The 23,613-nt window shown below is 43.1% G+C and overlaps 2 protein-coding genes and 1 non-coding gene across 3 annotated transcripts; all 3 read left to right on the top strand.

The window, feature by feature from the left end:
- Positions 1-4,586: 4,586 nt before the first annotated feature.
- LOC133921489 (ubiquitin carboxyl-terminal hydrolase 21-like) lies at positions 4,587-9,931 on the top strand. Its single transcript, XM_062366378.1, has 14 exons — positions 4,587-4,977; positions 5,560-5,640; positions 5,748-5,807; positions 5,890-5,967; positions 6,075-6,143; positions 6,551-6,625; positions 6,723-6,800; positions 6,891-7,011; positions 7,105-7,215; positions 7,519-7,691; positions 7,777-8,112; positions 8,274-8,393; positions 8,471-8,984; positions 9,296-9,931. The coding sequence occupies exons 1-14, from the start codon at positions 4,927-4,929 to the stop codon at positions 9,562-9,564; spliced, it is 2,136 nt and encodes a 711-aa protein (XP_062222362.1). The 5' UTR covers positions 4,587-4,926; the 3' UTR covers positions 9,565-9,931.
- Positions 9,932-10,995: 1,064 nt separating this feature from the next.
- On the top strand, positions 10,996-11,081 carry TRNAM-CAU (transfer RNA methionine (anticodon CAU)). The gene is given in 2 exon segments: positions 10,996-11,033; positions 11,046-11,081. It is a non-coding gene; the product is annotated as a tRNA-Met (tRNA).
- Positions 11,082-20,384: 9,303 nt separating this feature from the next.
- LOC133921488 (WEB family protein At3g02930, chloroplastic-like) lies at positions 20,385-23,613 on the top strand. Its single transcript, XM_062366377.1, has 3 exons — positions 20,385-20,791; positions 20,917-21,130; positions 21,227-23,613. Exons 1-3 carry the CDS (start codon positions 20,772-20,774, stop codon positions 23,276-23,278), a joined length of 2,286 nt encoding a protein of 761 aa, XP_062222361.1. The 5' UTR covers positions 20,385-20,771; the 3' UTR covers positions 23,279-23,613.

Raw genomic sequence — 23,613 nt, 5'->3', positions numbered from 1 at the left:
TGGAACGGAACGGAATTTATCCCGTCCGTTTTCATCCCTAAAGGCAACGACGGATGTGGGTAAAATTATCTCCAACCATATTCTCTTTATTTCGTTCACTTTCTAATTTTTTTCTTCGTTCTCATTCCTTTTATTTTTCTCTTATCTTCAATAGCTTTTTTTCAAGTGAATCGTGAAGAACAAGGAGAGATAATCCCGCCGTGAAGTGAATGACTTTGTAAATCCTTTCGTGACGAGAACCGTGAAGGGAAGCTGTTAGAGCGCTAAAAAAATAAAAATTCTTTCACGACAGAATTTTCGCCCGCGACAAAAATCCCTTAGACATAGTCTAAAGCGGTTGGATCTCGCCATCGACGGTTTGGGTTACTCTTCTACTCTATTATGTTTTTTAGACTCTATTATTTTCTTAATTAGGACTGTTGATTGTCAATCTCTTGTCTCTACTGCATAAAATAAGAGTTGTTTTTATGTTACATCTTCTTTTAAGTCATTTCTAATACTTTATTTCTCATGTTTAAGAGAAGATATAGTAAGAAATTGATATTAAGAAAAAAAAAATTCAATGGATGCATATGTCTTGCTAATTTCCTAAAACCTCTCAAAGTAATTTATTATTTCATAATTAATTAGGATAGCTTAAAAAGCTAGTTTCTTTTATAGAAATAAATTCCTTCTCTTTCATATTTAAATTATTTTCTATATCATCTTTTCGCTTAGATGGATACTTAATTAATGTCTAAAAAACTAGCATTAGGAGTAGTTTTACTTTAATCTTCTAGCCTCCCCATCATGTTACTAGCTACAGACATGAAACTCGTTTTACTAATAAAAATAAATGATAAGTTAGGATAAAAAATTAGCGGATAATCTCATCCGTCTTTTTCGAATATCATCTGAAATTAAACTATGGCACCATATCTACGTATACGTTCAGACGCTCACATGACATAGCCACATCGCTATACTAAGTCTATGATTAATGTTGCTTTATATTTTTATTATAATACACAAATAGTTACCAAGTCCAAACAGAATGCATGACCAATCCATTTCGTAGGAATAGTCAAATAACGCGCACAACGCTCTCAGGAGTCACAAACCGACTTGATTGTCATACTTGCCTCTAATAGATTGTTTAAGGAAAAAACATAATTTACGAGTAGCATGATTCTCTATACCGCTGGGTTGTTTGTTTGTTCCAAATAAACTATAGTTTTGTCATTGATTCCGCCGTGTGACGTGGCTTGGACACTGTGATCGCAGCATCACCACTACATCGCTTGGCGCGTATATGTACGTGTAATCCAATCATAGAGGCTACACCAAACACTTTCAATATCACCACGATCGTCAATGCCGTTGATGAGTTTAGTTGATCGGAGCCTTAGCTAAAATTTGAGATTGTCAAACTAGATGCCCAGATATTACTATATTGATATTCTCTTCGATTATAAAGATATATCGTTTTGAAAATATTTAGTTAAACTTTTAAAAATTTAACTAATAATATTTTTCAAAATATTAAGTTTATAAACCTTAAAATTATATATATAGATTTATTTTAAAAATTTTATAATACTACAAATTCAATGAATTTTATAGTTATGTTCTAATAAAAATGATCAAAGTTATACATTGAAGACTGTGTTTTATTCAAAATTATATATATTTATGATTGGATGAAGCATTTTTTATCTTGAAATGGAACTAAAGTGCCAAATAAAGTTAAAGCCGGTCCATATTTTAAAATCGATCCAAAGCATGGTCAAAGCCCGTAATTTTTGGTAAGATAAGATTTGGCTCTGGTGGACATCAAACCAACGAATCTCTAGGATGAGTTGATTGGAGTCCTAACTAAAATTTGAGATCATCAAACTAGATGCCCGGGCATTGCTGTATTGTTACTCCTTTTGATTATAAATACACATCATTTTAGAAATATTTAATCAAAATTTTAAAACTTTGACTAACAACAATTTTCAAAATATTTAGTTTATACATTAGGGATCGTATTTTATCTAAAATTACATTTGTTTATGATAGGAGGGAGCATTTTTTTTTATCTTGAAATGGAACTAAAGTGCCAAATAAAGTTAACGCCGGTCCATATTTTAAAATCGATCCAAAGCATGGTCAAAGCCCATAATTTTTTGGTAAGATGAGATTTGGCTCTCGTGGACATCCAACGAATCTCTAGGTTTACACACATATGAATGCCGGTGCCCACACATGTTATCCATTAGCAAAACCAAGTAACGTGGTAGCCATGTGGCAATATTGCCGTTCACGTCATAAAAGATGGTAAACAAACGGATCTTATGGATAACATGATATGGTTTTGAAAGCTAAGGGGTTAAGTGAAAAAAATGAAGGATTAAGTTGTAAGAAAATAATTTAAGGATTAAGCGTAAAGTCATAATGCAACACAATATTCATTTTGACTTTTCCATTGTTTTTAATATATATGAACCTTTGAGATTAATCTCGGTGTTGCAGATCCTTTAAGTTAAAACGGTATTGTCGGTGTGATAACTCCCAATTGAGGGTCTTGCTATTTAATTAGACTATCCCAACCATTTCTTTTCATTTTTCCCCTTCTCAGCCCAAATTTCCTTCCCATAGAGACTTTTTTCTTAGACTTGTTCTCTTCAAGTTCCTATACTCTAACAATATTTTATTCCCTAATAAATTTCTAATATTCTATCATTTTCATGTAACTTCTAATATTCTTTTTTACACAACACCATGTAACCCTACACATGCAAGTGGATCCAGAGGTCCACTTGACCGGGTCAAAACCAGATGGGGGTCGGCGGGTTTGACCCGCCTTTGATCGGCTCGCAAACATTGAGTGACGGTGGGGCTCGGCCGAGGAAGGGTACAACAGGGCTAGCGCGACGAGGTGTACTTGTTTGGGTGGTCGGCAACGACATGCACGCCAGCGAGCTAGCTCGTCGACGGCGATGGCGGCGATGCGCTGAGGTGAGAGAAGGAGCCGGAGAGCTTCAGTGAAGCATGACAGAGCTCACCGTGGCTCTGGATTGGACATGGATGGCCCGTGGTGGCGGGTCGACATCGAGGCGGCGGAGCTTGAGGTGCGATCGGCGCGGCGGCTATGAGCTGGCTCAGCTCAAGGGAGGGGTCAAAGGACGAGGTCCTACGCAGCTCATCGTGGATCCCGAGCAACCGATGGCTAGAGGGGACGGCGAGGAGGCAGCTCAACAGCGCTGCGCTTTGCTCAGCCCAATCGTCGTCGTCCATCGCTTTCGCCTCTTCCACCCAAGCGCACGAGCCCATGCTCCGCTCGTCATATCTGCGAAGGGATAAGAGATAGAGTCTCGCGCTCCTGAAAACCTCTCTCCTCTCCCATCCCTTACAGGCCCCTGACAGGAAGTTATTGGAATGCCAGTTTTGTTCCCTTCGCGAAGGAAATGGGTATCGTAACGGAAACCCCTTGGAGATGATCTTATCGGATAGAAATGTGGATGAACACTTTGTGGCAAAATATATCTTTGCTGTTTTTTTTTTATGTTAGTGAATTAATTGATTGCGTGCATGCACGACCACACAAAAAGAGATGAAAGTAGATACATCGGGTGATATACTCCCTCCAGTTTAAAATAAGTATTATTTTAGATATTAATATGGTTCCCAAAATAAAACTTTGACCATTAATTTTTATTTAATATATTGATAAAACATACATCTTCCATTTAGAAATAATAGATGTATGTCTTTTTGGAAAAATCAAACTTTACGTATTTTAACTAACATTTAATTAAATTATAAGAATACCTAATGTATAAAAATTATACCACTACGTTTGCAATTCAAAATAATTTCACACTATATAGATTTTACAGTTATAAATAATATATTTTATGAGAAATTTTAGTCAAAATCTAACTTAAAAAATCAAGCTAAAAAATACACCTATTATTTCTGAACATAGAGTGTAGCAAAATTATATTATTATAAAAATACTTTTCGAAACAAATTTACCGGTGTTATTTTCAACCATAAAAAATTAATATATAAAAAATAATTTGTAGCTAATTTTTAAAACAATTGACTGCAGATAAACTAAAATAACACTTATTTTATTTTGAAAAGAGTAGATAGATCCATTTTGTCACGTCTCTGCTTACCATCGCGCCTTGTCTTATATCGTGAAGAACTGTTGGTCACATTCTTTATTGATTTACTGAAAACCACTCATAGGGCTCGTAAAAGGAAGTAACGAATATCTGTGTATGTCCAAGTCATAAACTTGACTAGGGTTTTTACTGGACCAAGGCTTATCGGCCAAATAAGTAAGAAAATCAATTTTGATATGTATTAACAATTTTTGGACATAAAGAGGATCATTTATTCTGATACTAGTATAAGAACAATATTTTGATACCTCGCAAAAAATAATATTTTGATATATGGAAAATTGGAAAACAATAGAACATTCGGCGTCCACACACCACCTGGGCAAGAAGGTCCGACTTTGACCCACACGTTGGTAGCGCGGCGCGGCGAAAAAAAATATCCCGCGCCCACTAGCCACGACCCCACGCGCCGCGAGCGGGAAACGCAAAAACCACGAACCCTCTCGTAGCCGCCCTCGTTTGTTTCCCCACCCTCTCCCCGCCGCATCGACGCTGCAACCGAAACGCGTCGCGCCGCGCCCGGCTCCATTTCGAACCCAAAATTTTCAGCCGTCCCGGAAAAATTAGCTTTCCCTCCTCGCCTCCGCCCAACCCAACAAATCGCCTCCCCATTTTGCTCCCACGCCGTCTCGATTAGTCTCGCCAATCCCCAACCAAACCGACTTTCCTCCCCCAAAATCCCAGGTCTCCCGCCCTCACGCCCGCACCAACCGGCCGGCCACCTACCCCGCGCGAAACCCTAATCGGCGGCCGCCTCCCTCTCCATCCCATGGCGGAGCAGGACGGCGCCGCGGGGCAGAGCCCACCCGTCTCCATTCTGGTGAGATTCGCTTGCTTGCTTGGTTCAGTGCTTGGGTTGGTTTGGGGTCTCGAAGTTGATTAGTTTCCCCCCCGGAAGCGGCAGCTTACGTGGTACGCTTGGAGTTGGAGTCTCAGGTTTTACCAACTCAGGACGTGTTTTTCGAGGGCGGCTGACCTGCTGTGAGGTGGTTGCGCCAGGGGTTTGGCGTTTTAGGGCATTTTATTGTGGTGGTTTCAGCTCGAATTTTAATCTGGGTACTGTGGAGTTCGGGGTACTGTGGAGTTCGTGCGGGTGGATATCCCGATCTGGTTAATTCGGGGCGGGACTAGCTACAGTAGCGAGCGCTTCTACCACCTCTAATACAGAAATGGCCGTGATGAGGTGACCATTTTGTTTGCTCAAATCGTTTTGAACTTTTGATGCAACGGTCTACCCGTGTTCAAATAAAATTAAACGGTGATAATTCCGATCTGCCTTTGAACTGCACCTTCTGTTTTGCACGATTTTTGTTAAACTGGCAAAGCCTATCATGGACGGTACTCCTCCGTAATCTGTGTATCATGAACATATGGATCTAATCGTGAAAATTGTTTTCGTTAGGGGGTCGGTGCTGAAAATGGGGGTGAGAATACTGAGCAGCACCAACCATTTTTCTCCATGTGCCAGCCGCTTCGCTCTGTTGTAAGATCCTAACAAAACTCATGCTCCTGTACAAATTCGTAGTGTCTATGTGTTATTATGCACAAGGTCCTAACTTGTCTTTATGGGTTCCCTGGCTGTGCTTACAGAGCTATTCAAAATCGTGGGAAGGCATTTGTGCTCCTGCTTCCAATGACCATGATCACAATGTGAGCTTGTAATTAGTAGCTCGAGATTTATTGTGTCTTTACTGTCTTGTAATTATGTTGTTATGCCTGTTCTCTGATACAGAGTAGCCTGAATCCAATGGTTGATGAACCCATGCTGATTGCATCCTTTTCTCCTGAAAACAAACAAACTCAACCTGAGGTGTGTGCTTTTCCCCCATCCTTTATCTAAGAGCTTGCTCTGGTGAGTTTGTTTGGGCTCGTCTGACAGTGGTATTTGCTAACTGGTTCACGGATGTGTTGTCTCAGAGCATATCTGATCCAGTAGATAAGGAAGTCACTTTGGTGCAAGATGCAATGGAGATGGACCAATCAATGGTACTAAGCATTAGCCTTGGCATTTTTATCTACGATCAACCTCAGGGAACATGTACTTCATTAGTTCGTATTTCTATTCTGTGCTCTTATACTGCTATGAAAGTTTGCACAATCCTCACTAAGTGACCTAAATCTTTTAGAACTGCATAGTATAAAGCTAGTCTTAGCTTGCCACTTTAAGCTAAATTATTTTTTCTTCGAGTCTCATGATTGGATAGTGATAAAGACTCACATTTAATATATTTGTGCACTAAAACTTTGCTTAATTGTGTGTAAAAGTTAAAGCTGAAATGACTGAGTACCATTCAGATTGCAGCCAGCTGATCTGCAGTTATAATTCCATACATCTCTTTATGTGTTGTTCTGTGTCAGAAAATCCTTAATTTTTTCTTATTGCTACATTATAGGATGACTTTGGTGTGCCAGATGGGGAAACAAATGAGCAGGCAGAACCTATTAGCTCAGAGCAGCCGAGTTCAAACGTAAGTTCCTCCCTTTCTTATCGCATTGTTGTTTGTTAGATTTCTGATTTGATCCTTCCTTACACTGACATTTGTACTGATGTGATTTGTTTAATAGATTGGTATCGAACCTTGTGACACAGAAGATAAGCAATTTCCTTTTTCATTTTCTTATAGAAGGCAACCCCAATCTGTGGTATGTAATATCTTCTGCACTAAGTTTTTGATACATTATTGACACACTTTACGGCTGTATTATTATTTTACAAAACTTCTCTATGTGCAGGGAGCTGGTCTTAGCAATATGGGGAACACATGCTTCCTAAATGCAACTCTTCAGTGCATCACTCATACAGTCCCACTTTTTCTTAAGCTTTGCTCAACTGATCATTCCACTCCATGCTCATGTATGGATAGTTTCTGATGATTATTTATTATTGTCTGAAAAAAGTTTTTCAGATGTTCTTTTCCATATGCTTAGGATTGTTGGTAACCTGCAGATAACAAAGATGGGTTCTGTTCTTTATGTGCCCTTAAAGAGCATGTTGACGAATCCGTTCGAAGGTCTGGATCTGTTATAATGCCAGCGAAGTTCAGAGATAATTTAAGAAGTATCCTTTCCTCTTGAACTTTTGCTTGGCCTGTTTAATTTTGCCCCCATTACAACTGCTGTTTTCATATACGCTATGTTATAAGAGTTAAATTTGTCAATCGATGTGTGTCAGTAGTTGGAAATTTATTAGGCAGCTTTTAGTTCACACCCTCATGCTTCCCCCCAACCATTCTGTTCATCTTACTCTTGAGTCTTGATTGAAATACTGTGCTGAGCTATTGGATCCTTTTTAACTGTTGCTAACTTGCTATAATCCTTTTGCATGGAATTCTGGTGTATGGGGTTCCTTAACATTTTCCAGAGTTATCTTCAGATTTTAGGCCAGGACAGCAAGAAGATGCACATGAGTTCCTACGTTGCTTGCTGGATAACTTGCATAAGTGCACCCTTGATCCCGGGTCAGAGGGCAAGTCCTCATCTTTTGATGAAGAAAGTATGGTTAAGCAAGTTTTTGGAGGCCAACTGAAAAGCCAGGTAATTTAGTTTTTTGTCACTTATTTGTTCTCTTTGCACTGGCATTGCAAGTTTGCAACTAATGCTATCTATTTGTTATATGTAGTTGTCTTGCTGCGAGTGTGGTCACAGCTCAGAGACGTTTGAGCCCTTCCTGGATCTGAGCTTGGAGATTGATCAGGTTGATCACCTTGTAGATGCTTTGGAATCTTTTACCAAGGTAGAGCAGATTGGGGACTCTGAAGACAAGCTCACTTGCGAGCATTGCAACGCTCAAGTTTGTAAGAACAAGCAGCTTACGCTTGATAAAGCACCGGATGTCATTGCAATTCAACTCAAGCGTTTCACCACCCTTGAGAATACCATTGAGAAGATTGACAAACATGTGGTGTACTCACCAGAGCTTGATTTGAAACCATTCCACAGCAACCCAGACACTGCGGTGAGTTTTTATTGCTACTAAAAATGCCTGTTTGGAAGAGGGAAATTACTCTAGGAATTTTTAGGCTAATGATTTGGATCCCAGTCCACTCCATTGAAAGAGGCCTTAATAGTTTTACTATTAAGGTACATTTTGATGTTTTATTATACCTCCACATGCAGGGGGAGCTGAAATATGATCTTTATGGTGTTGTTGAGCATTCGGGCTTACCTAACTATGGCCATTATGTCTGTGCAATTCGTTCGTCACCAAACACTTGGCACTTGATGAATGACTCTCATGTATGTGCCAGAAGTCAGTTGTTATTTCTTTTATGACATGAATCCTTTCACCCTTGTAATGATTGCTTCTGTTGCAGGTTGATTCTATTACTGAGGCAAGTGCACTAAACCAGGAAGCATATATTCTCTTCTATGTTAGGCAGGGAAAATTCCCGTGGTTCTCCAGTTTGCTAGAGGGCAAGGATGCCCTACATGCCAAGAACGCTCGTGGTGCATCTCCTGTGTCAGTTTTGGAGAACATTGATGCAAATTGTTCAACATCTTCTGGTGAAGTTAGTAGCAGTTGTTCAGGTGATAAGTTAGAGAAACAGGAAACCAGCCAGTGCAACGAATTAGAGAAAGATGAAACCAGTGAATACAAAGCATCATTCCTTCCTGAGGAGCCATCTAAGAGAAGTCTACTTGATGCTTCCAACGTCAATAATATGAAAGATGAAATCAGCCTATGCAGAGCATCTCTCCAAGATGATGCCTCTGTTAGATGTCCCAGTACTGTTGAAACTACCAATCTGGATAGACCCTCTACTCCTCCACGCCACAAGCGACTGTTCTCTGATAATGATCTTGGTGTGTTTGAGTTTGAGGACTTCGGTAAGCATGCTATTCCAACTAGGATTGTTGTGAACATATGGGTTTTGCAATGCATCTTTCTTATGCACCTTCATATAATTTCCACAGTTTACTGTCTGGTTGCATAATTATTACTTCTTGATTCAATGTTTAATGGGCTTATCCTAGAGAATGTGATTCTATATCTTCATTTAGAAACATCAGACTGTTGCAGTGTTGTGCTAATTATTTTGCACATGATCTGAACATTTTCCTGGCCCGCTCATCATCTTACATGCTACATTGCTCATTCACCTTTTAATGACACATGTTTCTGCGTATCTCATTTACAGATGATGAGGAAACTCCTTTGCTTCCGGAACTGGAAGTGAAATTTAAATCGAAGGTGAAGAAAGCTAAGGCTGCATCTGCATCTAAAGCTATGAAGGGCCCTTGTGTTGATTCGAATGCAACACGTTTGATGAGGGGCATGCCAGCCTCACGAAGAAAAGGTTTCCTGGACTGCATGCTCACACAGCACAATGCAAAGCAGGATTCTCGCAGATGCCCCGCAAGTGACCCTGTGGACAAAAAGAAAAGGAAGTTGGTTCTTCAATACTAGGTATTTTCAAGCAAAGTTTGAGCGCCAAAAATCTAGTATTGCTGTATATCCTATTTCTTTTTTGCGACTCATGCTGTATATCTTTGTTTGGCATCCATGCCACCTCCACTCCCTGCTAATCTAATTCTGCTGTCATAGCCTTTATGGCTGGCTAGATTGATTTCAGGGTACATTAGGGCTTAAGAGTTAGTTAATCTAGCTTCTATTTTTGCTTCCTTTTGATGTGTCATCGCACGACTATGGTATATGGGATTCGCACCTGTACCAACTGTCCATTTTGTTTAGTAGGTAGCATACTTTGATGGAACAGTGCTTATCCTGTATAGAACCAACCAGCGAAAAGAAATCAAATCTATTTTTGTGCTGAGTCTTGTACATGTCACTGTTATGTTCGTTCCCGTAGCAGAACAAACGACAATTTTGTTCGTCTTTGTCACTGATGTTTTCTCCGACTGCTATGTTTAGTCAGCTATATTTTGCTGTCTCGCTGCTGTTGCGTTTTCCCGATGCGGGTTCCAGCTCCCATGGATGGTTGATACTGTCCCTGTGTACCATGTGAAACTTCAATATACGTATTTTATCCCTACTCTTGGCCACTTTAATCAGCTTCCAGTAGGTGTTATTCCAGTTTTTTGACAGAATTCAATCTAACCATACGTAAGAGAATTCAAGAATGGAGAAAAAGGGACGTAAGGATCTGGCTGCTGACCCTTGTGGGAATCTGGGAAGAGGTCTCATGCAGGAGCTGGAATGGCAGAACCTCAGAACTTGCAGGAAGAAAGGTTGATTTACACTGAACAGGCAAATTAATCCAGTTTCTTTTCCAATCGCTGTGAGACTCCCGTGAATCCACGATTCGTAGCCAAACCTGGAACTACCGGCCCTTCGTATCATTATATAGTTAAACCCGGGTAAAGTTAGGACAACACCTGCGCGGCCCGATGGAGTTTGGAGAAAAGCAACCGAGGAAGAGACGAGGAGGGATTCGGCTCCGGAAGAAGCGTTTCAGCCTCTACATCCAAGATCGCTTCGGGGTGAAACTTGCCGCCACAGCGGAGATGGTGAAGCTGACGCGCTACGGCAAGTTCACGAGATTGTTCAACCTCGTGCAGCGCCTGAGCCAGGACATGGCGAAGCTGGGAGTTCCCAGGTGGGAGGAGTACCAGAGGATGCCTCGCGAGCTGCAGTCCCGTGAAGAGCGCCATCGCGGACACCATGCACGGCTACTTGCTCAAGTATCGGCCCCAGTTTATCCCGGTTCTCATGGAAGTGCGCCAGCGAAAACCTGCTATAACAGGTGATTTAGGATGTCAGTTAAGAAGCCCAAGCGCTACATATATGTTCAGAATTACATGAAAGCGACCAATTTTGTTTGTATAAGGCATAAGGGTGTGCACCATGAAGTGTAACATTAGAAACATTGGGCACAAAGGGGTGGTGGCGCAGTTGGCTAGCGCGTAGGTCTCATAGCTATTTGAGTTATCCTGAGGTCGAGAGTTCGAGCCTCTCTCACCCCAATTTTTTGTTTCATTGTGCTGACAACTTCTCTTTTCTCCTCGTTTGATAGGCTTCATCACCCAGCACCAGCAGATGTCTTTCCGTGTCCTACAATTTTTAAGTCTTTTTAGGCCCTGCCTGTGCTGTCATCTTGGAACTGTCTTCCAGTATCAGCAGCACTAATACGTAGTAATATACTACTACTCCCGGCTTATTTGTCCACAGCTAAGAGCTGACTCGAGGCACAACCGACGGAGACTGCGAAACGAAGCATGGGATGCAGGACACTTCAGCGCGCGCCGGACTGTGAATCACATCGCGTGAAATTGATCAAAGTTGCTAACTGGCGAGACTCCCAAATCAAGCGATTCTGATGACACTGACCCATACCAATTACAAGGAGGCAGGGGCAGCTCTCTGGTTGGCTTCTAGCCTGCAGTCCATATATATACACCTCTGGTTGGTTTTATTGTAGTTTACTATTGTATCACTTCCAGTTAGAACTAAAAAATTATCAGTTATAGCTAAATTGTTTTTCCTACAAAACAGTACGAGATGTTGAGGAAGTAGGCAGCCTACTCGACAACGTGATATATATATGTGTCGGTGTATTCAGAACCAGGGGTCCCTAAGTCCTGAGGCCAGGCCGGCCATCCACCACATGTCACCACCCTGCAAGGTAAGAAGAAGCTAAGTCCCGGGAGAAGGTGCTCGGGGCCGCCGCCTCTGGTTCCCGAGCACCCTAGTTCCCCGATGATCCGTAGAGCCCAAATACCAAGAGAGAAGTGCTCGGGAGAGAGTGCTCGGGGCTGCACGTGGCAGCCCCTGAGGACTCGGTGCCCCGAAGGTCCCACCGAAGTGCTCGGGAGAGAGTACTCGGGGCTGCACGTGGCAGCCCCCGAGGACTCGGTGCCCCGAAGGTCCCACCGAAGTGCTCGGGAGAGAGTACTCGGGGCTGCACGTGGCAGCCCCCGAGGACTCGGTGCCCCGAAGGTCCCACCGAAGTGCTCGGGAGAGAGTACTCGGGGCTGCACGTGGCAGCCCCCGAGGACTCGGTGCCCCGAAGGTCCCATCGAAATGCTCGGGAGAGAGTACTCGGGGCTGCACGTGGCAGCCCCCGAGGACTCGATGCCCCGAAGGTCCCACCGAAGTGCTCGGGAGAGAGTGCTCGGGGCTGCACGTGGCAGCCCCCGAGGACTCGGTTCCCCGAAGGTCTCACTCAAGTACTCGGGGGAGAGTGCTCGGGGCTGCACGTGGCAGCCCCCGAGGACTCGGTTCCCCGAAGGTTCGCGCAAGATCATTCAACGACCCGAAGGGTCCCGTCGTCAGGGTGTCATCCAGTCAAAGGCCCAATGCCGCATTTAATAGGCACGCGCGGTCTGACATCCTGACATCCTGACATTCTCAGCTGCCCACGCCCCAGTGTCAGACCCTGGCATGCACTGGCAGGGGGGCGTGGGTCCATTAAATGCACGGGTCCAGTCCCGTTTCATCCAGGTGCCTCGGGATAACGTTGCCAGAATCGAAGCGCTCTGCCTGCCACCCTGCCCTGGCAGAAGAACAAGACAGGGTGGGCGCACCGGGCACCTCTGAGGCTGCCCGGTGGGCCCCCTTTATGGCGTCCGAGGGCTTCCACAGTGGCGGGTGGTCGGATGCGCACCGCATTTCTCCACCGCCCCTGTCACTTCGCCAAGACGAAATGATTGCGCCTTTCTCCGTGGCACCTTGGCATTCGCATCCCCTCTTTCCCATTCAGGATATGTTGAGGTCGGCGCGCCTATAAAAGGAAAGGATGGAGAACACGTAAAAGAGGACCCGGACCCCCCGACGAACAAGACCGAAGAAACCGAAAGTGTGTGAAGAAGAGGACGCAGACGCTCGAACCAGCTCTAGCCAAGCTAGAACACGAGAGCCTCAAGCTCTTTGTAAACGGCTCTCCCCTTAGAACCAGATACATCCTTGAAGAATTCCCTTCAAGGATAAATATAGCGCTCACACAGGAGTAGGGTGTTACGCCTCCGTGCGGCCCGAACCTGTCTAAACCCCGGTGCACCCATCTTTTCCTCGCATTTGGGCAATCATCTCCCGCCAGCCATCGCATTTGTTTCCGTTCCCGCTTATTTCCCAAACAAGCTTTTCCAGGATCATCCCCCCGGCCGAATCTCTAAAAAGGGGTCTCTCGGGATCCCTGCGACAGGAGTTCACCCTCCGACAATATGGACTGTAGTTTATTGTTGCGCTACTTCGAGTTACAACTCAAAAATCTGTTAGTTATGATTAAAAAAAATAATCAGTTACGATCACAACTATACTAACCTATCATATGTATAGTTACGATTATAACTAGACTGCCCTATCTTTTGGATAGTTACGATCACTCCTATACTTATTATATCTGCCAGTTACGATTAGTACAATAGTTAGTTACGATGACACAAATAATTGAATTATGATAACAACTATATGAATCGTAACTGACATATCTTGTGAATCGTAACTATATTGTTTTTAGAATCGTAACTAGGGTATGCTCAGAGGTGAACAAGTTACGATCGCATGATATAAAATACATAATTATGATTAGAGAAGGTACCGAGTTACGACCATGTATATTTGTAGTAACTGCATATCTTGTGGATCGTAACTATATTACTTTTGAAATTATAATTGGGGATGACATAACAGTGAACTACAATACGCCTAGGCAGATAATAGATATACAATATATAAGTTTTTTTATATTGTAACCTGTGTATATATATTGGTTCAGGGCCTCTAGTGAATATAAGTTGCTATTCTTAATATGGCATACAAAGCCAAAATTTAGGGTTATGATTCGTTTCTTCTCGAGTGTTGCAATTTTAGGCATCTTTTTTCCTTAGCTACTGTTCATCTACAATAGTTCATCGGATTTCCCATCCCCGATCTCGTCTGAGCCGTCGGTTCTCCCTCGCCGTTGCGCGTCCCTGATCCGCTTGGTGGACCGCTCACGCCCGCTTGTTGGCCGCGTGCCTACCCACTGGTAGCCTGTCGGTTGCTTGCGTCCACCCATCGACGCACTGTCGATTCATCGGGGTCTGCTCGCATCTGCCCATCGCTGCGCCATTGATCCACAACCGAATCGGATTCGGCTACGCCTAGACCAACCGTTCGACCACCGACATGTCTCCCGCGTGCCACTTAACTGGCCGACACTACCTTCAGCCTGGCCGCTCGGCCATCCGCCCGCACGCTTGGTTGGCTCTTCGCCGATGATCCTCTCCCGCCGGCTACCTCCTCTCCATTGCCTCTCAACTCTGTTCTAGGCGGCTCTAAAAAATATCCTCTTGTAACACAACCTAGGAAAAAAATTCTAGCAGCTTGCCGCTTTCTTTGCGCTCTCGCTATTGCTTGCCGCTACCTTTACACTCTCGTCATCTACTACTGCTTCTCTTTTGCGCTATCACCGTAATTTTGTCACCTCTTCAGGATGTCATCGAGCACCATTTCAGTTCCTTGATGCTTGGTTGTCATACTCAGTTTTAACAGATAAAACCAAGTATGGTTTATGTGTGTCTAGGAAGTTCAACACACATAAAAATATCACATGTGAAGTAACAAAAGCAATACTTTTAACTTACAATCATTTAACTCTTATATTAAAGACTTCACCTAAACAACCTATTAGCTAAACGAAAGCATCTAAACAACGACAGCGGAACAGAAACATTGGTGACCAAGCAATTCCACAGGAACCGGTCGGAAGACACACTCCTAGTATACCAGGTCGTTGTCTTGAAAATATTCAAAATCTTCCACTGAGCAATATATGTATTATAGGAGATAGCAAGGGTGAGCACATAAAGTACTCATTAAGTGTGAGAAAGATAATGATATGCAGGCCTACAATAAGAATAGACTAACACATGGTATATTTACGCAAATACAAGTAAAGAAAACAATAATGTAATTAAAAAACATTAAACTATTATTAAGTGAATATAACCCAACACCTAGATATTATCCAAGGCTAACCACCCTACAAAGCATAACCATCCAACCATCACCCATATCACCAACCTATAGCCAAACCATTACCATGGACAACTAATCACGTGAAGATCCAAGTCTCTTGTAACCGCGAATATGGCTGTTATGACAGTTTTACACTCTGCAGAGGTTATCCAACTTTTAGCCACGAGTCGTCGTACCTATATTGCCATGTTTGCAAGATACTTAACACACATAAGTGGTGTACCACCAGGAGAATCACTACGAAGCATGGCCTATCAATTAGGTCCTAGTACTTCAATGAATGCCAGTCAGATGTCTAATCGATATGCTAAGCCTTACCCATATTGATCTCGTGTTTGGTACGGTATTTCTTGGGATATCGCTCTATGAATCGGTCCTTATATGTGATACTTGGGTAAAGACTATCCAACAGAAAAATAACCAACAAATCCTAACACATTTTCTTGAAACGTATCCACAAGTCCACTACATGAACCAATCAAACTAACTCCTTGCTCAAGTCCTAGGGTTACATGTTACTAAAATAAGTTTATCATCACCATTTCATATGTCCTCTAAACATGTATATGACACTTCCCCAATATCCCCAAAGCATGGCTAAGTAATTCTACCCAAGAGACTAATCTCAACTACCACTTAGGCTTCAAGGAATGTAAAGGAAGAACTAGATAAACCCTAACATAGATGACTACCCATCAAGTTAACAGGCATTGCATACAATTTTGTAAAATAAAATATTTAAAATATAGGTTCAAGATTATCAAGGACACTTGCTTTCTTCTTGCAGCTACTTAGTGTACTCTAGCTCCTAGTCTTGATGTTCCTCAAACTGATTTGGGACGTTGTCGTCAAATCGCACAATTACTAGCTAAGCACACAAACAAAACACACTAAGAACAATACATAAAATAAAATAACAACAAAACAAACACATATATAAAAAGACAAAGCTTAAAAAAATGAATCCAATGGAGTAAGAATCACTTAAAACGGAGCTAGGAAGACAAAGTTACGTTAAAAATAAGTTTAGGGTTTAATTTGAAAAGGAAAAGGACTTAATTTGAAATAAATAGAAAGTTTAGAGACCTTTTGTAAAAATAGAGGGACTTATTTGTAATTATAGAAAAGATTAGGGACTAAAGTGTAAAAAGATAGGGGCTTTTATAGAAAATAGGAAAGTTCAAGGGTTTATTTGCATTTGGGGCATTCCTACCTACCATCTCGGGTATTTTGGTCAATTTTCTCCTCTATGCATCGGACGACCGTTGCGTCTTCATAACTTAGCTTCGTCTCGACGCAAGCTTCACGATGATGCCACATGCACTCTATCCCCACATGGTTTTGTGGCCAAACTGGGAAACCGACTCGTATGCTTCTTAAGGCGTGACTCACGACTGCTTACTTTGAGCTCAAGCAAGTCTTTGTATGTTGAGGCGTGTTCTCCGTCTTGCGATCTTGAACGTTGGCAAGTCTTTTCCGTTCCTGATCGCTCAGGTCACCTTGTCACTTGCACTGTCATCCCCTTCGCTTGACTTTGTCAACACGTTGTCATCATCAACATTTATCTATTGTCTTGCTTGACCTCCACATGTATCACTAGGATCATCCTTGACTCAACCTGGCTTTCTTGATCATCCGGCACCAAGCACTCGACTTAGCCTTGATCACCCACCGTCGATCGCCAACTTGCATCCATCATTTGCATACCATGAGACTAGCAAAAATGCATCTCCAAAACCATATAACATCATCACATGTTAGTCCAAATCGAAATCAAGTTAAAAAAGATCAGACGTAACAAAAATGTGAACAACCGATGGTCGGATGTTCACATAAGTGCACCACCGGACCGGTGAGTACAACTCCACTGAAATTCAGTTTGCATCCCTCTCTGAAAAAATTAGTCTAGTGATCATAAAATCCCAACATCGGACAATCTGGTGAACACCTCAATATTTGCCTCAGAACCGAAAGCCTCCGATGATACTCTCCGGTGTTTACACACCTATCATCGGATTATTTGGTGAGTACATCATCAACAGAACTTAGTTTTTCAACCACTCTAGAAATCTTTATCCGGTGAAGCCTCCGGTGATCACCCGTGTGCACATTGTACCATCCGGTGAGGCTACCGCACTAGACTTTCATATTTACACCATTCTGTGGAAAAATTAGTCCGGTGCCCACTCTCACCCACACCGGATCTTCCGGTGAATAAATTTTTCTCTGTCTCTGCGTTGAAAGGCTCCGATGCTCACATCTACCACACATCGGACTATCCGATAAGGTCAAAAACCCTCATACCGGACTATCTGGTGAGTGTAAGCTTTGTGCACTGAGACAACGATATAAACTTCAATTTTTTTCAACTTTGGTTAGACAAAATCAATATTGCAGTATATAACCATGCATGTGCTAACTAACAAAAGCCACACAAACATCAATCACTCATCACACAAGATAAATCAAGACACATCTCAATTTAGTTTCTCATGCTCTTCAATATGTTTCCTTCGAGCTTCGGTAGATTGATTTCTTCACAAAGACATATAAGTATAACTCAACACACGTTCTATCTCTCCAAACTTTATATGGTTAATCTCCAAGTTTAAAAGGTGTTAAATATATATATTACTATGTGTAATATCCCTAATATATAAAAAATTTCTTACATATTATCATCTATACATATGTATATATACTGATCTAAATTAAAAAAATACAAGTTGCTACTCTAATAGTATCCAAGCAGAACACAAGTATCAGTGGCCACTGTTCCACTGGGAAGATTGCAATGTTCGATTGATCAGTGGCCTCGTGCGGTGGTGCCTCTGGCTGTAGCATTGTAGCAACAGGAAATGATTTCTCAAGGCCACCGTCCGTCTGGCCCTTGCTTTTCCATGCCAACTAAGACCCAGTTCATGTGCTGCTGAAAGAAAAGAAGATCCGGCTGGGGGCTATTTGGCTCCAGGAGGCAGTAGATAAGATTTTGAGGTTGATTGATCGTTCATGCGTGGATCATGTTGATCAAAAAGATAATTATTTGTCTGGGAAGGAGGGACCCATCGCTGTAATAAGTGCTCTTTTGAAGTTTAATCGGGAAGAAAATTCAAAGATGTATGCTACGCGTATTTTATTTTACTCTTAGTTGCACGTGCTAATTGTTGAATAAAAAAGTATGATATAGATTAGAATCTCATAAGTATCTTTTGATGTAGAGTTTTGTAGAATTTTCTTTAGCTTAATCAGGCATGTATTGTGCGTGTATGTTTGTTGCGGCTCTTTGGTTTTTCCGCACGCTTTGTTTCTTTCTTGGGGTTATGTGATTTGTGTTTACTGGTCTGAGATGCACGTTTTGTATGCAGGATACAGATTAGAATCCTGTAAATTTTTTAAGGAAAAGGCCAAAAGAAGTGTCTTCTTTTCTTGTGTTATTTTAGCATATTGCTCCATCCGTGTGAAACAGTAGACATTTTTTTGGCTCGTTTTTAAAATTAGATTTTGATTAAGATTTTTTCACAAAATATATTATTTATATCTACAAAATCTATATAGCGTGAAATCATTTTAAATTATAAACCTAGCTGTATAATTTTTATATACTAGATATTCTTATAATTTGATTAAATATTAGTCAAAATACACAAAATTTAACTTTTCTAAAAAATATCTACTATTTCTGAATAGAAGAATTAATATTCTCTTTTTTTTGTGTCGGTGAAAGGAATTTGTGCTTACATTGACGTCTCATCTTCTAGCCACCGGCAGCCGGCATGATAAAAGCCACGAGAAAAAAAGTGTCAATTATCTGGGCATGACCATCCAAATCATCGTGCATATACTGCACAACTAATTTGCGTTTCGATTTTGCAATTTGCATCAGTGGGCCAACACAATAGATGGACTTGGATTGCTTTACTGTACCTAAACTTGTGTAGAGGCGTCCTCTGAAAAGCTTCGTTTACTTGTTAGGGTGGAACATGATTCAGTCTTATGCCATCTTAGCTACTGATGAAAGAAAATACCTAAATGGGTTAGTTAGTTCATACTAGGCATAGCAGTGGCAGGCAAGGGGCCAATACGACACCATATTTAATATTTTCTAGTTTTTGTGAGGAGATAATAGGAGGAAAAACCCCTGAATCCTGTCCAGCCAAACAAATCATTTAGCAGAGAATTGTCCAGCCAAACAAATCATTTAGCAGAGAATTGATAATTCTCTGAACCAGAGTTTACAGTAAGAACATATATGAATAGCTGTCAGCTATTGTACCATTCAGGCATTTACAGGATGAGCAAGCCGTTTTCTTCTACTCATTTGATAATGCAGTACTGTCCTAAAAAAGTTCATAATGGAGTAGCAGTATCCTCCTTCGCAGCAGCATTATTTTATCATACGCTGCTCTAGTGCGTGCACGTTGGCCGCATTCTATCAGCCGGTGCAATTGTACCTCCAAGAGTAGTTAACGAGGTTTTAGGACGACAGCACTGGCACACACTTCACATTGACTCGCATGCATGTGTTCACTGTTTCTTGACCACTTGGGTCTCTGGTCTCCCGGACAGCATCGCTGCGCGCGGTAGCGTACCTTCGTCAAGCTTTCGCCGCGACACGGCCTATCAACGCCCCCCGAATTCCGATGCCAATTCACCCACAGTGCACGTTCCTGTCCTTGCCTCCTAGTCCTCTCGAGCATGTTGTAACTAGTTAATGCGCTTCTGCGATACGTCAACCACTAATCTAGCCAACATTTAGCCACAAATGCCGGCTCATCTAGTGCGCAGAACGGGTTCCCAGGAGACAGAGACGGAGGACACCGGCGCATGCTTATGACCGGATCACGTTGCCCATATGAAAACAACGGTGTTTATGTGGAAATGTTCGATGCTAAATACTCCAATCAAGTACTGTACGGCCACAAATGCCGTGTAAGCTTCTGCTGGTAATTAAGGGTGTGTTTGGAATGCAGAACTCGCACGAGAGAGCGCCTGATTTTTTTTTTATGTCCCGCAAAATTTCTATGAAATCTACACGAGCAAACATGGTCACCACGCTGCCAAGTAGCTAAAGCGTAGGTGTTTTCTTGTGGAATCACCTGACCGCTTTGGCCTTTTCGCTTGGCTTGCCGCTATTCACAAGAGACACCGGTGTACTACTCTGTAAAAGCGAGGGGAGGAAGAAAGAGTGGAAAAGAAGCAAGCAGGTGGTGTCTTTTTCTGCGGTCACTCTCTGTCTGCTTGCTCTCGGTGGTTAGAGGGGGCAACAGCTGCAAGCTCAAGTAAAGTTGCTCGTTAACCATGCCACACAATGTGATCTTATTCTCTCTCTGTAATAAAGCATTACTAATGTAAAGCTTAAACAGGCTCCAAGCCCTGCCTTTCTTTCTGCTTTACACTTTACCTTCACCTTCAGTCACTGTCTCACTATCTCTCCCCAGCCTAATAACGTCAGACCCGTACACAGATCACCCATAAACATTTAGCTTAGCTGTTGATGACGCCAATGCTAGTGATCAGATTCTATTCCCCCTCCCCCTAGGCCCTAGCTACCAATACGGCTGCCCTGTGCTGTGCTGTTGCTCATAGCGACCAACACCGACGACACACCGACTGCTTCTTCCGTTCCAACCTTGCGCCGAGGCCACACCCACCTTCCCCGTCTGGAGGCACAGAGAGCGGCGGCGGCAACCGTAGCAATGCTGGGAGCCAGACCAAAGTAAGCATGTATCTGCATCAATCTCTCCTATTCTACGCAATAATTCTTTGTTTCGGCTGCAGATCCTGGTAGTTTGCTTGGTTCGGTTCTTGATCTGAGCAAAAAGTTTGGTTCTTTGGGCGCAGATCTGCGGCTGCTGACGCCAAGAGCGGCAAGGGCACGCCGCCGACGCCCAAGGGGAGTAGGGCGAGCAAGCCGGGCCCCGCCAAGCCGACCAATGGCACCCCGCAGCCGGCGCGGCGCGGCGCCGACAGGTCCCCCGGATCGGTTGACAAGCCACCCTCGGGTGAACGCCGCTCGCCAAAGGTCTTCGCCCGGCTCAGCACGCCCCCTGCCGAGGTAGGAGTTCTTTGATTCTTTAGTGTTGTGTGATCTTTGTTGCCATTTGAGGTATTGGGTTGTGACCTATGTGTGACTCCGTTCGAATGGCCGCAGAAGCAAGGAAGCGCCGTGAAGCAGTCTCAGGAGCTGCAGGCGCAGTTCGCTGCGGTGCAGGAGGAGCTCAAGAGGGCCAAGGAGCATCTGGTGGAGAAGGAGAAGGAGAAGGGCAAGGTCCTTGAGGAGCTGGAGGATGCCAAGCGGCTGGCCGAAGAGGCCAATGCGAACCTGCTGGTCGCGCTCGCTGCAAGGAAGAAGGCCGAGGAGGCCTCCGAGACCGAGATGTTCCGCGCAGTCGAGCTGGAGCAGACGAGCATTGAGTCGATGCAGTGGAAGGAGGAGGAGCTGCAGAGGAAGCTAGAGAGCATGCGGATCCAGCAGGAGTCCGACGCTGCCGCGCTGCGATCAACGGTGGAGCAGCTCGAGAAGGCGAGGTATGAGCTGGCTGATGCGATCGACGCCAAGAACTTGGCGCTCAACCAGGCTGACGATGCGACCAGGCTCAGCGAAGTGAATGCTCACAAGGTGGAGCTCCTCGATGCAGAGGTTTCTCGCTTGAAAGAATTGCTTGACACTGAGCTAGAGAGCAAAGAGCAAGAAGCTGAGCAAATCAGGAGGCTCGAGGCGGAGGCATCTGCACTGAAGATCAAGCTTGAAAAAGCAAAGTTTGTTGAAGAGAAGATAGTTGAATTGGAAGGTGTGATTGAAGGGCTTAGAGCTGATGTTGCCAATGCTACGAAGGCCAAAACTGAGGCAGAGGAGCTAGCTGATGAATGGAAGCAAAAGGCTGAATTACTGGAAATCAAGTTGGAGGAAGCCAATCAGTCTTACATGTTGAAGGTCGATTCCTTGAATTCGGTGATAAAAGAATTGGATGCAGCAAGCGCCTTGCTCGCGGAGAAAGAATCTGAACTTTCTGACCTTCACAACAAGTTGCAGGCCTTGGAAGATGAGGTAGCTAGGCAGAATGAAGATATTGATGCGTCAAATGAGCGTCTTGATGTTGCAGAAAAAGAAGCATTTGACTTGAAGGCAGAGATCAAGGAGCTTCAGTCAAAACTCCAAGCACTGGAAGAAGAGAAGATGGATGCTATTAACAGTGAGAACAATGCAAGTTCACAGATTGAGTCATTATGCGAAGAGAAGGAGAAGCTGGCTATGGAATTAGAAGTTAGCAAAGATGAATATGAGAAAGTTAAGAAGGCTATGGAAGATCTAGCCTCAGCATTGCATGAAATGTCCGGCGAAGCTAGAGCGGCACGGGAGAGGTACCTCAACAAACAAGAAGAGATTGAGCGTGCCAGGGAACAGATAGAGGAGCTCAACATGAATCTCAAGAACACCCAGGAGAACTACGAGGTGATGCTTGATGAAGCAAACTATGAGAGAGTCTGCTTGAAGAAAACGGTGGAACGAATGGAAGCAGAAGCGAAAAATACATCTGAGGAGTGGCAATCCAAAGAGGTCAGATTTGTGAGCTCCATCAACAAGTCCGTAGAAGAAATTAACGCAATGAGAATTGAGATGGATAAGGCAGCAGGGGCGGCGAGAGGCTGGGAAAATAGAAATGCTGAACTGGAGGAGAAGCTGAAGGAATTGGAAGCTCAGGTAGAGGAAGCCAACAGAGCCAAGGATGAAGCAAAAGCTGAAGCATTGGGCTGGAAAGAAAAGCTATTAGACAGAGAGAATGAATTGCAGAACATAAAACAGGAGAATGATGATCTGCAGGTCAAAGAATCGACCACTTCAGAAAAAATCAAGGAGCTATCTTCCATGCTTGGAAATGCAAAAGATAGAGTGCTAAATGGCACAGGTCCAAAAGATGAGAGTGACAAGGGAAATACCAAGGAAGATGATCCTGTAGTGGTAGTCGCGAAAATGTGGGAGAACAGTAAGGTCACCGACTATGACTTATCTACAGAGAAGGAGAAAGATGGTGAATCAGAGCTTGACTTGGAGTCCAACAAGGGAGACGTTGCCTCTGGTGGCCGCATGTTGTCCATAGACAAGATGAACAACAGCACAAAGCTTGCAATCAAGCCACAGCAACAAAAGAAGCCTTTGATGAAGAAATTTGGTGGTTTGCTGAAGAAGAAGGGCCAGCATTAGAACAGATCAAACCATCAAGAAAAATGATTGATGTATGCCATGGATGACTATTTTCTCTAGTTTCATCTTCACTTTGGTCCTGCAGAGGTCGCAGTAAAGATAACAGCGTAAGTTTCAGAAGAAACAGAAGGGTGATGTATTTGCTTCCCTTTTTCTGTTTAATATCTTGTATTGTGTATGTTTGAGGAGCATTCATACTCTAGTTCATGTATTTCTTCGTCTGCTGGGGTGACATTTATGTAAAGGGATGTGGGGTTTCAATTCATATGTCACCAGTATATTTCACAATCTTTGTGAGTATATAATATTTGAAGCAGACTGCACTTCCTATGTTT

Source organism: Phragmites australis, chromosome 6, assembly GCF_958298935.1.
Source record: "Phragmites australis chromosome 6, lpPhrAust1.1, whole genome shotgun sequence".
Classification (NCBI taxonomy): Eukaryota; Viridiplantae; Streptophyta; class Magnoliopsida; order Poales; family Poaceae; genus Phragmites; species Phragmites australis.
This window is presented reverse-complemented; position numbering and strand designations above follow the sequence as displayed.